General features: G+C 48.4%; 1 protein-coding gene across 7 annotated transcripts in view; it reads left to right on the plus strand.

Moving 5' to 3' along the window:
• OPCML (opioid binding protein/cell adhesion molecule like) overlaps positions 1 to 13983 on the plus strand; it is a 1059893-nt gene extending 1045910 nt beyond the window's left edge. For 3 of the 7 annotated variants that reach the window (XM_057695557.1, XM_057695558.1, XM_057695559.1), the window contains 3 exons: positions 114 to 265; positions 1191 to 1217; positions 13207 to 13307. In XM_057695557.1, coding sequence (XP_057551540.1) covers positions 114 to 265; positions 1191 to 1217; positions 13207 to 13307 — 280 coding nt within the window. Of the gene's footprint in view, positions 1 to 113; positions 266 to 1190; positions 1218 to 13206 lie in introns of all 7 variants that reach the window. The other 4 variants (XM_057695561.1, XM_057695562.1, XM_057695560.1 and 1 more) reach the window with 3 other exon arrangements.
• Positions 13984 to 14605: the final 622 nt, after the last annotated feature.

Below are 14605 nucleotides of genomic sequence, written 5' to 3' on the forward strand. Positions count from 1 at the left end.
GAGAGCCGTGTGCGTGGGTCCATCTGAGGTGTCTGGAGTTCCCCAGACCCTCCCATCCGCTGCCTCACTCTGTGTGTGGAACCAGACCAGCCACACCTTCTCTGTTTTTGCAGGCTGGCCACCGGCCTGGATGGCGTGAGGATCGAGAACAAAGGCCACATATCCACGCTGACCTTCTTCAACGTCTCAGAGAAGGATTACGGGAACTACACTTGTGTGGCCACGAACAAGCTTGGGAATACCAACGCCAGCATCACACTGTATGGTGAGTGCAGGAGGCCTGGACGCGGGGCTTGGCCGGGTGGGGGGCTCCAGGGATTCGAGAGGGAGGAGGGTGCACCCTGCTTGGCCTGTGTCCATCCATATTGCTCAGCCCCCCACCTTAGATATGAACGCACCCCCCCCCACCCCATCATTCTCCTAGCACGTGATACTGTGGTGTTTACAAGGTAATTGATACCTCCTGGTCTACTGTAAGGTGAGCTTTGCACCTTACAAAAGGAGGAAACTGAATTCTGAACCAAGTTGCACGGTGGTTGCTGTAAACAAGATGGAACCATGGAACAGGTCAATTGTAGCACTGTCTGCTGGTCTGAGGAGTAAATTAGATATAATTTTAAGATACCTTCTCCAGTAAGAGTCTATGACTCTAGGGGTTACAGTTGCAGTTTTAAACCATGTCACCTGCTGCCATCATGATTCTCATGTTGATTGCATGTCATATTCTCATTCATTGGAACGAACAGAGCAGCAGACTGAGTCTTCATCGAGACGACTGCTCTGTTCACAGCTGACACACCCGTCGCTGCTCTGCAGGTCTCTCCCTCCCGCACGGGGGGTGGGGTCTCCAGATCTCTGCGTGGCCCCTCGGGAGCCCTCACCCCTCCCTCACGCAATTCTCACACAGCTGTGTCCATCTCCTCGTGCAACGTTTCACCCCACGGGCCAGGCCCTGCTTGCTGTGATATTCCGTGTGTGTCTGTGCGTGTTTATTTGCTGAAATTTGGTTAGAGGGAAGCGTCTCATGAATAGGATGAAAAGGTATTCATTTTTCACGCGGACCTCAGACCCTGAGCAAGCTTTCAGCATTGACATGAGCGAAACTTTGTCCACCAACCATCTGAAATGTGTGATCTATGTCTTTTGTTTTCTCTCTGCATTGTGTGTGCATTGTGCTGTGTGTGTCTTAGAAATAAGCCCCTCATCAGCAGTGGCAGGTGGGTACAGCATGTTCCTTCACTCCTCTGCCTGCCTGAATGCTATGCTTCCAATTTTAAGCCTCCTTCAGAGACAGGCTTGCCTGCACCACCTCCCTGGTTTATTTATCCTTAGTGGATAGACTTCAGGGGTTTGGTCTGTGCAGTTTAGGTAGCAAGCATGGAGAATACGATGGCTTTCACACACGTACCTATAAGACATCGTTACACGTTTCCCGGGAAGGGCTTTCTCCCCCCAGAACAATAAACTTCTACTTGGTGGCCTTAAGAGGGACAAGTATTCTGCTGTTTGTACACAGCAGCACCAAGGGGAACCCGGCCCAGACACCAAATGATTACCAGATGATCGCCTCCATGGGGAAGTCACCCTAGTGTGAATGTATAATTCCTCCAGCCCAAGGCAAAAAGGGCTAATGACTTAATTCTGAAAACTTCCCTTTAACATAGAAGTACTTGGGCCATTATTCATAATGACCATCATCATGTCAGCCATTTACCAAGTATTTATTGGTTCCTGGGCATCATGCTAGTTCCGCACACGACAGATTATTAACCCCATTTTAAAGATGGGTAAGAGAAGGACCCGAGAGGCTAAGTGACGCTGAAGTATGCGTAGCTAGTGAAAAGGTGCTGATGAGACCCAGGCTCAGACCCCTGCTCAGTGCTAGAGGGTTTGCCCAAAGGAGGAGGGAGTGAGCCATGGGTGTGCACGCTCGCACACACTCCCTCACCCGCTAGGTGGTGCCGCAGCTGCTGCTCAGCTCTGCTTCCCTGGGGGGAAGCCTCACAGCCCTCCTCATCTGAGAGCAATCTGAGCCACGCAGGAAACGGTGACTTTTGAATTGTCCAGACCTAGAATCAGCTCTGCGACTGCCCCTCCCCACAGCTGTGGATCCGAGACAATCACGGCCCACTGTCTCTGTCCACACCTTCGTGTCTGTGAATATCCATCCCTCGGTCTTGATAAAACTGAGTAAAAAGGGTGGGGTTGGAGTGTTGCCCGGCCTCTGACCCTGCCATGACCTCTGAGTTGGTGGGGTTGCCCATGGGGGGTTGTGGCCGGCAGAAGGACCCCAGGACTGACAACTAGATGATCCGGGAGCGCGTCCCTCTGTACCATTAACTAGGAGAGAGGTGTGTCACAGCCGAGAACAACAGTGTGTGCAGCTTGTGGATGTGTTCGCCCTCTAGGGCTGCCATAACTAAACAGCATAGGCTGGGGGCTTAAACAACAGAAACTTATGTTCTCACAGTTCTGGAGCCCCGAAGGCCAAGATCAAGCCAGGAAGATGTGTCAGCTGATTTTGATGAGGGCTGTCTTCCTGGCTTGTAGACGCCCACTTCATTCTCACATGGCCTTTCCTCTGAGCATGTGCAGAGAGAGAGCTGGGGGCGGGGGGGGGGGGGGGGGGCGGCGCTGGGAGGGAGTCTCCCTGGTGTGTCTTCTTATTAGGACACTAACCCTATCCAATCACAGCCCTACCATTATAGGGCCTCGTTTGACCTTAATGACTTCCTTATAGACTCCCTCTCCAAATACACATTGGGGGTTAGGTCTTCAACATGAATTTTGAGGACACGATTCAGCTCATGGGAAAGACACAGCTTTATACCCCAATGCGGCTGACCACATGAAGCCCATGTCAACAATTAGCCTGTTTGAACCCATTTTCCTCTTCTGTCTCCCCTCTTCCACCTAATCTGAATGTATTCTTTAAAAGGACCCTTTGAACATTTACAACCCATCTGCTCATACTCCCTGAATCCGCACAAACAGACACCCCGCATCCCAGGCATGCACTGGTGTTTGCCCTCAAAGACTGTAAGCTTGGTTTTCAGAGACCCTTTGGACTCTGCACCGTGAACCCATCCCAACGTGCATTCAGAACAGGCCTCTCACGCACACACATCTTTCGTATATTTCCTACCTACATGCACAGAACAAAGGAAAATGGGATGAAAGCAATTTCAAAAGAAGGCAGAAGACACAGGCTATGGAGACAGTGGGCTGAGACAGGAAGTACTTAGGCAAACTGAGAGCCAACACAGGTAGGTGGGTGATGCTCAAAGATGAATCAGCCTCTGGCCTTGATGTGGGATGTTTCTTATTCACTCACCACCAGTTGCTGCCCCTCCAGAAGACACCCAGACAGAATAGGTCACCCAGCAGAGTGCCAGCTCAAAGTGGCATTTCAGACTGCACTTTCCTTAGCCCTGGGCCACTGCTGGGACCGGAGAGGCAGCAGAAGGTAGAGAACAGACCAGCACAGGGATGGGGAAAACTGCGTTCCAGTCCTGACTCTGGCACAAACTATGCTGCTCTCTGTTCCACGGTTGCCTGTAAAATACAAGAACAGAACAAAACAGACCCCAGGCTTCCGTGAAGCTAAGTCTCTGTTCTGAATTTGAAAAACAAAGGGAAACTAGGGTAAGAGGCAGATCTCCAAAACCTGGCATCCATAACCTTGGGAATGGTGACAGGTGCTGTGCCTATTGAAAACAACTTGCTCGAAGTAGCCTAAGCTTTCTCGAGTGGGTCAGGCATTCGGAGGCCACCTGGGCCCTGGCATCCTGCAGCCTGGCCAGGTCCTCACGCAGAGGGGCGGCCGGGCTCAGCTTGCTGGCTGTGGCTCTGCCCCTCACAGAAGCCTCTCGTGTTCTCTCGACTTATCAGCCCATTCTGCCTCCAGTGGGTCTTGAGCAAGAGGCCCCCTCCCCCTGTCCTTAGGGTGCAAGGAGGGAAGATTCTGAACTTGATTACATCCGGCACCACAGAGAGTGCGAGGCATGTAATGAGCCGTGTAAACGTCTGGATTACTGGAACCGGCGGGGGAGAGGGACAGAGAAGGCAAACAAAGCCAGAAAGGAAGGGGATGCTGCAGAGAGAAAAACAGATTTCTCACACTTTATCTGTGAAATTGCAGCGACACAAATTAGTTACATTAAGAGTTAAGTATCAGGAACAGGGACCGCTCCTAGGAATCTTGTCATTGCAAATGAAAACGGCAAAATATTCTGGTTAAGGCAACATCTGGGCTTGGGATTTTTTCCTCAAGGCAAAGCCTCAGCCCCTCAGAGCAGCCAGGAGGACCGACTCCCTCTGCAGACCCTGGAAGCCATGAGGACAGAATCTATATTTTCTTTTCTTAATGACCATTCCTCCAGAATAAATATACCTGTCAGGCTGGCTCTTCAAACAGGGCTTTTGTCAGCCAGAGGCAGCCTGGCCAGCTCTTCTCATCCTGCACCCCGGGCTGCCCTTGCCAAGGGCCCCCCAAGGAGAGCTCACTCACAGCCCTGCCCCCCACCCCCAGTCCTCTGTTAAAGGTCCCAACACCCTCATCTTTCCCCCAGGCGGCTCCAGGTGGGACCTGAGGGGTGGGTGCAGGAGTCGACGATTCCCTGTCTCCTCTCCTCTCCCGTCACCTCCCGTCCAGCACCATCCACGCCTCAGTCTCACAACCTCTGTCCCTTCAAACACCCAGCCTCCCCTCAGCCCCAGGCCTCCCTGGCCCCCGACACCCTGCTTTTGGCTGCTGTGAAGCGACGGGCGTGGCTTTCTTCTGCCCTGTCCCTCTCCGTTCACTTCTAGCCCCTTCACCATCTGCCCAGGGGTGGCATGACAGCAAGAAGAGAAGGGTCTTCTGTATCTCCAGGCATCTTCGGAGCTGTATCTTAGCCTGCATGACACCACGCTGGGTGCTTTAAAAATGCAGATTCATGGGCCCGGTCCCACACCCACTTAGTGAAAATCTCCTTGGACGGTCCTGAGAACATGCTTTGTAGACAAGCTCTCCCAGCGAAGCGTGGGCACTCGGGAGCCGGACAGTCTCCGAGCAGCCGTCTGGGAGCTCCCAGGCTGTGTCCCAGCACTCTCTTCAGTCCCGAGTCACAAGCCACTCTCTGCCACCTGAATCTTCCAGGGCACTCTCCACCTTTCTTTCCCTGGCACCCCTTCCCTCCTCAAATACACACTTTATCTTCTCACCCAGCCCCTCACGACAATCTCTACGGCCATTCTGACCTTTACCTCTCCCCCAGCCCTCCCCCCGCACCTGTCAGCCAAGGGTCTGAGCAAGCAGGCCCAGCCCTGCCCCCACTGCCGTCTCACTCACACCGGGGCAGGTGCCTTGTCTGGTTAGGACACTCTCTTGCCGGTGGGTGGTTCCCTTGTCTGTGGGAATCTCGCTTCAATCTGCCACTTCGGGCCAGGCGGCCCTTCCCAAACTCAGAAAGAACCTGTTCACACCCTGCTGAAAACTGCCTCCCAGAAAAGCCTCGAAGGCCTTTCCTGCTCTGAGATCAATCTCCCGCGTGGCCCCAAGTTCCCCGCTGCCTTCTCTGCGCCCACCATGCTACACCCCCACCCACCGCCCATGCCCGGGATGCCTGATCCCATTGCACGTTCCAGCTCGACTGGGCTGCTTCTGCCCATCAGTTCACTGATGTAGCAAATGTTTGTTTCCAGCCTACTCTGTGCCAGGAGTTAGGTTTAGGATTGAGGTACAGAGAGGAGCAGACTTCCCAACCCTATACAAACAAGTAAAGAGACATTTACAATAGAAGATAGGATATAAGTGCTACACCAGAGGAGGGAAGAAGCTACCAGCTAGCAGGTGTCAGACGGGGCTTTAGATAGCTCAGAACCCTTTGAGGTAGGTATGCCTGGAGCTCAGAGAATTTAAGCCATGTGACTGAATCCTTCCCATGGATAGGAATTCCACTGCAGAAGGACACATTAACATCGGGTTTTGCACCCAGGTCTCTCTGACCTTAAGCCCATATTTCTTTCTAACCCGTCTCTTCCAGTGTTTTGTACGGTCACAGAAGGAGCCACTTGCCCTCTTCTTTATCTGATAAAATTACGCTTACCCTTTAAGCTTCCACTTAATGGTACCCCATCTATAAAGTGTTTCTGAACCTCACTGAAGAATCACTCACCCATCTTTTGGACTCTCTTGGTAGTTTACCCTTAGGCTTATATTTTGTTTGTGTTTGTTTCTGCACTAAAGGATATAGCCCTGTATCTTGCAATAATTATCGACCAGTAAGCATTGGTTGGATTAATAAATATATCTTCTAGTCAATGGGGCATCTGCTACAGCCTCTGTTGGATGAAACTCTTCACTAACCAAAGGAAGGCCAAATACTCAAAAAGTCTTGTGGTCTCCCCACCGCCCCGCCACCCCAGGGAAGCCAAATCAACATTGCCCTGACACTTTCCTTTGCATTCCAGCCCCCCTTATGTCCCAGTTCTAATTTGAAATGTGGGGTCCCCTCCCCCAGGGTCTTCCTTGTGAAGGAGACTATCTCAAACATCTCTACAGAGTGTTTAGGAAGATGTACATCAAATGATTTCTTCTTGCAGAGACATCAAAAGCTGCACGTGCCTGTCCATTTCTTGCTGATAACGTATATGATTTTTATTTTCCAAATCCACTATTTAAATCCAGGGGGGAGGGAATGAGTCAGAGAGAAACACCATCGCTTCTGGCTGATGGCAGCAGCCTCATCATTTGTATTTTCCCCAACCTGCAAAATGTCAACATATTAGGAAAAAGATATGCAGACATTTCACATTTCATTCCTGATGAGGCTCCTTGTCACTCCCTTGCGCCCCAGCCCAGCTCTGTCTGAATCACTGACATCTGGCCGTTAGCCTGAGCGTTTAGACTTTAACACGGGGAGCTCCAGCCATGCTGATGTCAGCACATGCCGCAGCTTCTGGTTCAGCACAGACCAAAGCCTTGCCTTTTTCAGGGTTGTGATGAGCTGACGGGTTTGAATTAACTTCTGATGTGAACTTCCTAAGCCTTTGGCTTTGTGGGAGTGCAAAGCAGAGATGGCTGCCTTTTTGGCCTCTTTATCCATACGTCTTCCCGGAGCTGCGAAGCCCCTGTTCATCTTACTTGTAGAACAACACAGGGCCGTGTTCTCTGCTGTAATTAAAGACAATGGAGGAAAAGCCCCCTTTGAGGGGGAATGATGTGCCTTCATCAGCCGGCACTGCTGAAAATAGGTTTACGTTTCCCCAACAAGTATAACACACACATCCTCTAATTAGATATCCTCGCTCCTCTTTTAATCACCAAGATCATCACTTTCCTTTTGGTTCCTCATTAGGAAGGTCACATAGTTCACATTCATACTTATAAACCCATCCAAATTTCAGAACAAAACTGTATCTTCTCAGACTTCAGATGCTTCCTTGATCTCACTGCGCTATCACCAAGTTCAACTCGCCTGTGGGTTGTTTTTTTCTCTTTTCTTGCCTTCATGTGATCACACTATACCACCTGCTATTTTAGTAGGATTACAGCTACACCTTGCTGTCGAACTTCTTGCTGAAGAACTGTGCCCTATTTTCATTGCAATCATGGAAAGGGAAGGGGTGACATTTCAGTACCTTTCTCGCTTATAATGGACCCTCCGTTTTTAAGCTTCAAAATCTCTTGCCAGGCAGGATCTCATCAGTAAGATTATATTGTTTTCTGGAAGCTTTGTGCTGAGTTTGGGGACTTTGATTTTCAACACCTGTTCCTCCAGAGGGTGATCAGACAGCCATTGAACACAGCGGCAAACCCTTGCTTTCAGGAGAGCTAGGCCTGCGGGTTAATTCTATGCTAAGCCCTCAACCAAATTTGCTTTTTAAAAATCTATAATGTGTAGTATATTTAATTTAACAAAGTAAGTAGCATCTCCAAAGTGGACTTTATTTTATTCATTTGTTTGTCTCTTTCTTTATTTACTTGTCTTACCACTGCTGGGCCTCACATATGGCCGTAAAATCTTCCCCCCAGCCCAGAGAACATGTACTGAGTGATGGACCTTTGTGACATTTACCATTTCTGGAATTTATGTCTTGATCATTTTTGTCTCTTTATCTCTTCTATCTGTAATGCTGAAGACTAGCTTATTTTGGTCTGCATGTGTCCCCAAGATATTTAGTTGTCACTGTTGTCATTTGTGGTTGGTATTGTGGCTTTGTATCATCATGTGAGCTTTTCTTTTCAAAGATGCTAACTCCAGGAAATAAGGAAGTGATATGTTTTTAGCGTTGAGGAGGATGAAATAGAGGAAAGGGCATAATTACGTGTCCTCATTTTTAGTTTATCCCTGAAAAATATTTAATTCAGGCCAATGTTTGTAAAAGCTATTCTATTAGATTGAGTCATTGTTAACCATAAAGAAAGATTTCTTAAATGTAGCAATTGGCCACAGAAAGAGTTGAGCTTCTACATGCATTTCCTCAGAATAACTGGCCTTCCTGGGGAAGCCTTTACCTGTGGTTGGCGCCACCTCAGGTGTTGTCAGGAGAGACCAGTCACTTGCTTGCTAAGCCAGAGTCATGTTTGCTTTCAGCAGGTGTTTGTCAATTATCTTGGAGAATCCAGTATACACAGGGTCTCTTTATTTAAAGCAGGAGCCCCACAAAAGACAGGACTCTTTAGAGACAAATAGCTATTGTCCTGGGGACTATTTTAGAGACTGGCAGTTATGGTCCTGGTTCTAATTCCCCCAATAGTTCTTTGTCCTTTACTTATTCTTGGTGATTTTATGTGCCCTCGTAACTCATCCTCAGAGCAACCCTGCAAAGGTAGAGGAAACCACATCCCCGCATATTTTATACATTAAAAAAAAAAAAAAAAAACTGTTTCAGAGAAGTTAACCGTCTCATCCAAAGTCATCCTGCTGGTGAGTAGAAGAGTCAGAATTCAAATTCAGTTCTCCCTGACTCCTGAATTCAGTCCTCTTAGACTATCCAACAAGCAGGGTACTCCTGAGATGAAAGGGATGTTGGATTATTTGGTTCCAAAGGGCTTTCTTCTCAGAATCTGTGAGGACTGAAAACATATTTGTGTTTGTTTATTGATTTAGACTAGGATAGAGGAATTCTAGGCCCTAATGGAGGATGGGGGGGCAGGGAGGTCTTCCCTGGTGGTCCAGTGGTTAGGGCTCTGTGCTTCCACTGCAGGGGTTCAGGTTCAATCCCTGGTCAGAGAACTAAGATCCTGCATACCACATAGTGCAGCCAAAGGAAAAAACAAAAAACAAACTAATGGAGGATAAGCTGTGTGCAGGCAGAGGCCATGCCTGTCTCTCTTTGGAACAGAGCCTGGCACATGACAGCACCAGCACACATTTGCTGAGTGGACGGTGTGGGTTCCGAGCCATTGTGGGTTCTACTTCCCTTGCAGACTGGTCCTTTGCCCTTGAAATTGCCACAGAGCATGGCTTTGAACTCCCTCATCACACTACCTGGTGCTCCACACCTTCCTAGGCCCCCACGGCTGGTGGCCTCTCTCACCCATCTCACCTCCTTATGCTCACTGACCAAAACCCTGCTCAGGATCAATGTATTTGGAAAAGGTGGAAATAAGCCAATATTAGCCTCAACTAAGAAGTGGAAGGTAGGGGTTGTGGACCCACCAGGGCAGCCCGTCCCATGATCACGTGACTACTTCCTGCCAGACAGTGTCTTAACCCTGCCAATCCTTTATCCTGAAAATTCCGCATTATTACCCCTATTTTCAAGGCGAAAACTGAAAGTGCTTTGTTTGATATCACATAGCTGGCAAGCCACAGAGTCAGGATTTAAACCCAAATTGGTCTGAAGCCGAAGTCCCAAGCGCTGGTTGCACTTTTATAGGGGTCAGAGACTTTACACCAGAGGGTTTAGGGCTGCAACGACAAAGCAGTGAGGCCAAGGCAGGACAGAGCCATAGAGGTAATCATGGGACCACACCGATTTGCTAAACAGCCACAATCCACCGCTTCTTCTGTATTAAAGCACAAAGAAGCATTTGCATAATCAGGTGAGGGGCCCGTGGGAGAGACCCAACCAGATTCTTTTTTTCCCCTTATTTCCCATAGAATCAGGGTTACCATGAAAATGCCATTAAGGAATCAGTTCATCGCTGATGGCCTTTCACATTCCTCCAACCTGGAGCGTGGTACAAGGACATGAGCCCCTCTCTCCTGGCTTTCAACAAAGTCTGAGCGCCTTCCTGTAGGCCTCTCACTATACGGGCATGAGGCCCAACTGCCAAATCTCAAATGTGCCCAGGACCCATAGAAGGAAACAAGGCTAGTTTAACCTCTATCCTAGCAGATTAAGTAAACTCCTTGGCCAGAAGAGCTCGGCCCTTTCTCATACACTGATTGGTCAAGGGCACTTTGACAGTAAATTGCCATGTCATCTGATGCTTAAAGCAGGGCTTATCATGCCTACTTAGGAATAAAACTTCCTGAAAATGCATAGAAAATGAGGCTACAAGAAAGGAAACTTTAGGGTCTAGGAATGTTTGGTGCCCTCTTGCTGTCTCACGAGATGGCATGCTGAGGTGCAGAAAGCCAGAGCAGTGATGGTTTTGTACCCACTGGAAAAGGCCGTCTGGCTGCTCCCCAGCTGTCCCTTCTGGGACAAGATGCAGAGTTTCCAGCCATTCAGTAACTCAGGATGCCAAAGGAGAAGAGATCAGAGGTCATCCATCCCAGGCTCCTCTCACTGCAGGTGGGAAAACCCAGGCCTGAGAGGAGCTGTCACTCAGCTAGGAAGCAGCAGAGTCACATGGAGAAATTGGGTCTCCAGATCCCCAGGGCATTATTCCATGATGCTGTGGTCTCTGAAAAACACGCTCAAGGGATCATTTTCCACAGAGAGGAAGGAGACTTGCGGCACCATCCCTGCAGACAGAGTGACTCAGTTCTAGTCCAGCTCTGGGTATATTATCTTGTGTGGTCATAGGCAGGGTACTTACCTGCTCTGCTCCTCAGTACCCACTTATAAAATGGGACTGCCATAGGGTTTCATGAAGATAAAATGGGTGAATAGGTGTTTGGCATTTAGAGTCATGCTTGCCACACGGAGAGCACCATATAAACATGCCTTATCATCATCCCCTCCAAGCGGGCTGAGCAGGCTCTATGGCTACCGAGGGCCGCTCAGGGTTCCAGTCCTTGGAGAACTCAGCTGAAGCGAGCTGTGGCTGTGCCCCACTGCCCGAGCAGCAGGAACGTCTTGGGCCACTGCCACCTGCCGCCTTGATGATTCTGCCTCCTGCTTTCCCCGTACCTCGCGCTGTTATGCTTTGTCTTCCTAATACTTCTCCTTTCCTGTTTGTTTTAGCTACATTCAACCTTGTGCTGGTAGCATGACATCCCCAGAAATGCTAAACCCACTGGTAGAACTTAGAATAAAGTGATTCCCACACTAAAGACCCCTGTCTGTCTAGCATGGAGCCCATTCAATTTGTTCTAAAATCGATATCAATCTAATGAATTAGTGAAACATACACACATGCATAAATATACATATATGTATAACTAGTTAATAAACATCCTAAATAATATATACTTTATATTTTGGATATTCTTTAAAGAAATGTATGGGTCTTACGAATTTGCATTGCCCATTTCCTTTTAAACTCATTTAAAAATCTAAATCTTTTGCAGAAGGCAATATAGAGAATTCTGTTGAGCTTCAAACTGGGCCTTTTCCACCTCAGTGCACAATTCCTGGGGTATATGCCTGGACGGAGGGGGGAGGGGGCCGGAGTCAGGCTACATTCCGTAAATATTTATGAAGCTGTCGTGGGAACTATAGCAATGGGCTAAGGCCTGGACTCTGCCCTTTTCTGTGAATACTCTATAACCAAAGAACAGAAAACTATGAGCAAGCCTCTCAAGATATCAAGTAAATATGGATTTTTAGTAAATAGCAGAAGTGTATCATAAATCAGAGAAAGAAAAGGTATCCTGTTGTGATCCCTGGGGTGGGAACAGTTGAATGCTGGTTGCTGAAGTAAGAGACCCATTCGAACCCGGGCCAACGGTTGGCATCATTGCCCGCCCAGCAAGGCCTGCATCCACACCATCACATTGACCAGCAAGCGGCATGACCCAGGTCCTGTCTGAGGAGACCTTGCACCACTGACGCTTTTTCATTACTGAAGTTTATTTCCAACAAGCCAGTTTACTACTAAAGGAGGCAGTGAAGCCCTGTGTGTCTTGCCTGCCCCTCCGTCCCTTTGTCACTGGTCCTACAGGGCTGCCTCTTGCGTCTTAGTTTTGCTTTTCCTGGAACACTCTCTGCTCAGTGGCTATTCTGGTCTTGCTTATAACCCTAAATGCTCATGCTGGCAAATAAATGTGATGGAGGGATGCAAGGGCATAGCCAGATGCTCACCCTTCAGCCCTGGGCCCTTGGAACAGGCGAGGCAACCCCAGTGCACGTGGTTTGTCTTCTCGAGGATGCAGATGAAGGGAAAGGAATCGCACTTGTGATTCTGTAGTCTCATTTCACAGTGGAATGTGAGGGATTCAGGAGGACTGTGTCAAAGGGCCAGAGAGGGGAGAAGAAAGAAAGAGGTCGAGGGAGCGCCCCGCCAGGCAGGGGCATTAGGTGGTTGTTGGGTCTGAGAACGTGGGGTCCTCTTTGTTGCTGCTAGAGACACACTGCTGACTATTGGGATAAACCCAACCATAGTCTTTAAAACTCTGAATGTAGTTCTTCATTCTTCCTCAGCTGCTTTGGGAGACACCTCCACAATATCCCAGTTACACCAGATGACAAGTGTGCCACATCAACACCTAGACTCTTGTCTCACAAAGTCTTCTCTTCCTCTCCTTCCCCTCCCACCCCTGCCTGTCCTGGACACTATTTCCAAGGGGAAGGCACAGGCAGAGGCACTGCTCACAAAGGTCCTGCCCTAACCTGTCTGTCCACAGGTCTAACCATTCCCTCCCTCTGCCTCTTTTAGTTTTTAAACTGAATCATTCAGAGCAGGCTATAGGGTCCAGGCATCCCAGTGATAAGCCCCTTTGAGCTTCTCCCGACAGGCACTTTCCATTCATGCAGATTTGGACGGGTCAGTGGCAGGGTGGGGGCTGTTCACAGAGAAGCATGTCTGTGCAGTGCTTGTCAGGGGCTAAGGATGGTGCCCTCTGCGTGTGCACTAATGGGTCTGTCTCTCTTTCCCCCACACAGGGCCTGGAGCTGTCATTGATGGTGTAAACTCGGCCTCTAGAGCGCTGGCTTGCCTCTGGCTATCAGGGACCCTCTTTGCCCACTTCTTCATCAAGTTTTGATAAGAAACCATAGGTCTTCTGAGCAACGCCTGCTTCTCCATATCACAGACTTTACCTACACTGTGGAGGGCAAACCAGTTTGGGCTTCTTTTTGTTTGTTTCTGTTCTTCTTCTTGATTTGATTTTTTTTGTTTGTTTGGTTTGTTGACTTGATTTTTCTTTTCAGTTTGAATGAGTGGGGTTGGGGGGGAGGGGTGGGCAGGGTTCTACCATGTGTAGGATAATAATTCATTGGTGTGTCCAAAAATGGAATCTGTTCCTCTACCCTTCCTTTCCCTCTCCTCTGCCTTCCCGGTCACCGTCACCACGAACCCCACCCCCACACCAAACCATAAGCTCCATTTGGGCAAAAAAATGTGCCTCGTGATAAACACCCTGAAGACACAACTTGACTTATAATGTAGTGCACAGCAAGAATTATATCCAAGTGTCCTATGATCTGTGTCTTTTAAGCTTTGGACCATTTTCCTGGCTATAATGTACATATCTCTCCCTCCATGTTTATTACTAATTACACGAGGGTTCACATCCTTTCTTTCTGGGAAGTTCTCTCTCTCTATGTATGTGAAACATTGCCATCTTTTCTAGCCATTCTGCCCTATTTGCTTTCTCTACCAGCTCTAGGGATTTGAAGTTTGGGGATAGGCACACATCCCAAAACTAAACATTTAAAGGTCATGTGACCAAAAAAGAGGGAAGCATTTTGAAGATGGTACTTCTCTCTAAAAAATGCTGTCCAGTTCATAAAAAATGATGCACGGATGGCTGATTATTTAGGTTTTATCAAGCTCTCTATCAAAGTAATCATACAGTTATCCATCTACTCAACTGTCTGATTGATGACTCCATCCAATTATCTTCCCACCCATCTTCCTCTCTAGCAATCTATTTTCTTTATTTATCAATCTATCAATGTAATTATCTAACACGTCTTTCTATGTCTTTCTATTTCTCTCCCCACTCTTCACTATCAGCCCATCACCATGTTAATCTCTAATCATATTGTGTCTATTCCTGTGGATTCATGTCTCCTCTACCTTCTGCAGACATTGGCATCTTCAAAATGACCCATCAGCTTCTCATGCGAAAGCCAATGATCTCACAGGCTAACAGCATAGAAAAGCAATATGTCATGGACTGCCCAGCATGTGCCAGCCCATCTACCCAAAGTAGATGCTGGTAACACATGGCCCAAAGTAGCAAGCAAATGATCAGTCACTCACTCTTCCCAGAAGAGACTGTGTTTCCAAAAACATCTTCGGGAAGCAGATCAGCCTTGGCAAAGCCTTGATGAGTAT

This window comes from Hippopotamus amphibius, chromosome 9, assembly GCF_030028045.1.
Source record: "Hippopotamus amphibius kiboko isolate mHipAmp2 chromosome 9, mHipAmp2.hap2, whole genome shotgun sequence".
Classification (NCBI taxonomy): domain Eukaryota; kingdom Metazoa; phylum Chordata; class Mammalia; order Artiodactyla; family Hippopotamidae; genus Hippopotamus; species Hippopotamus amphibius.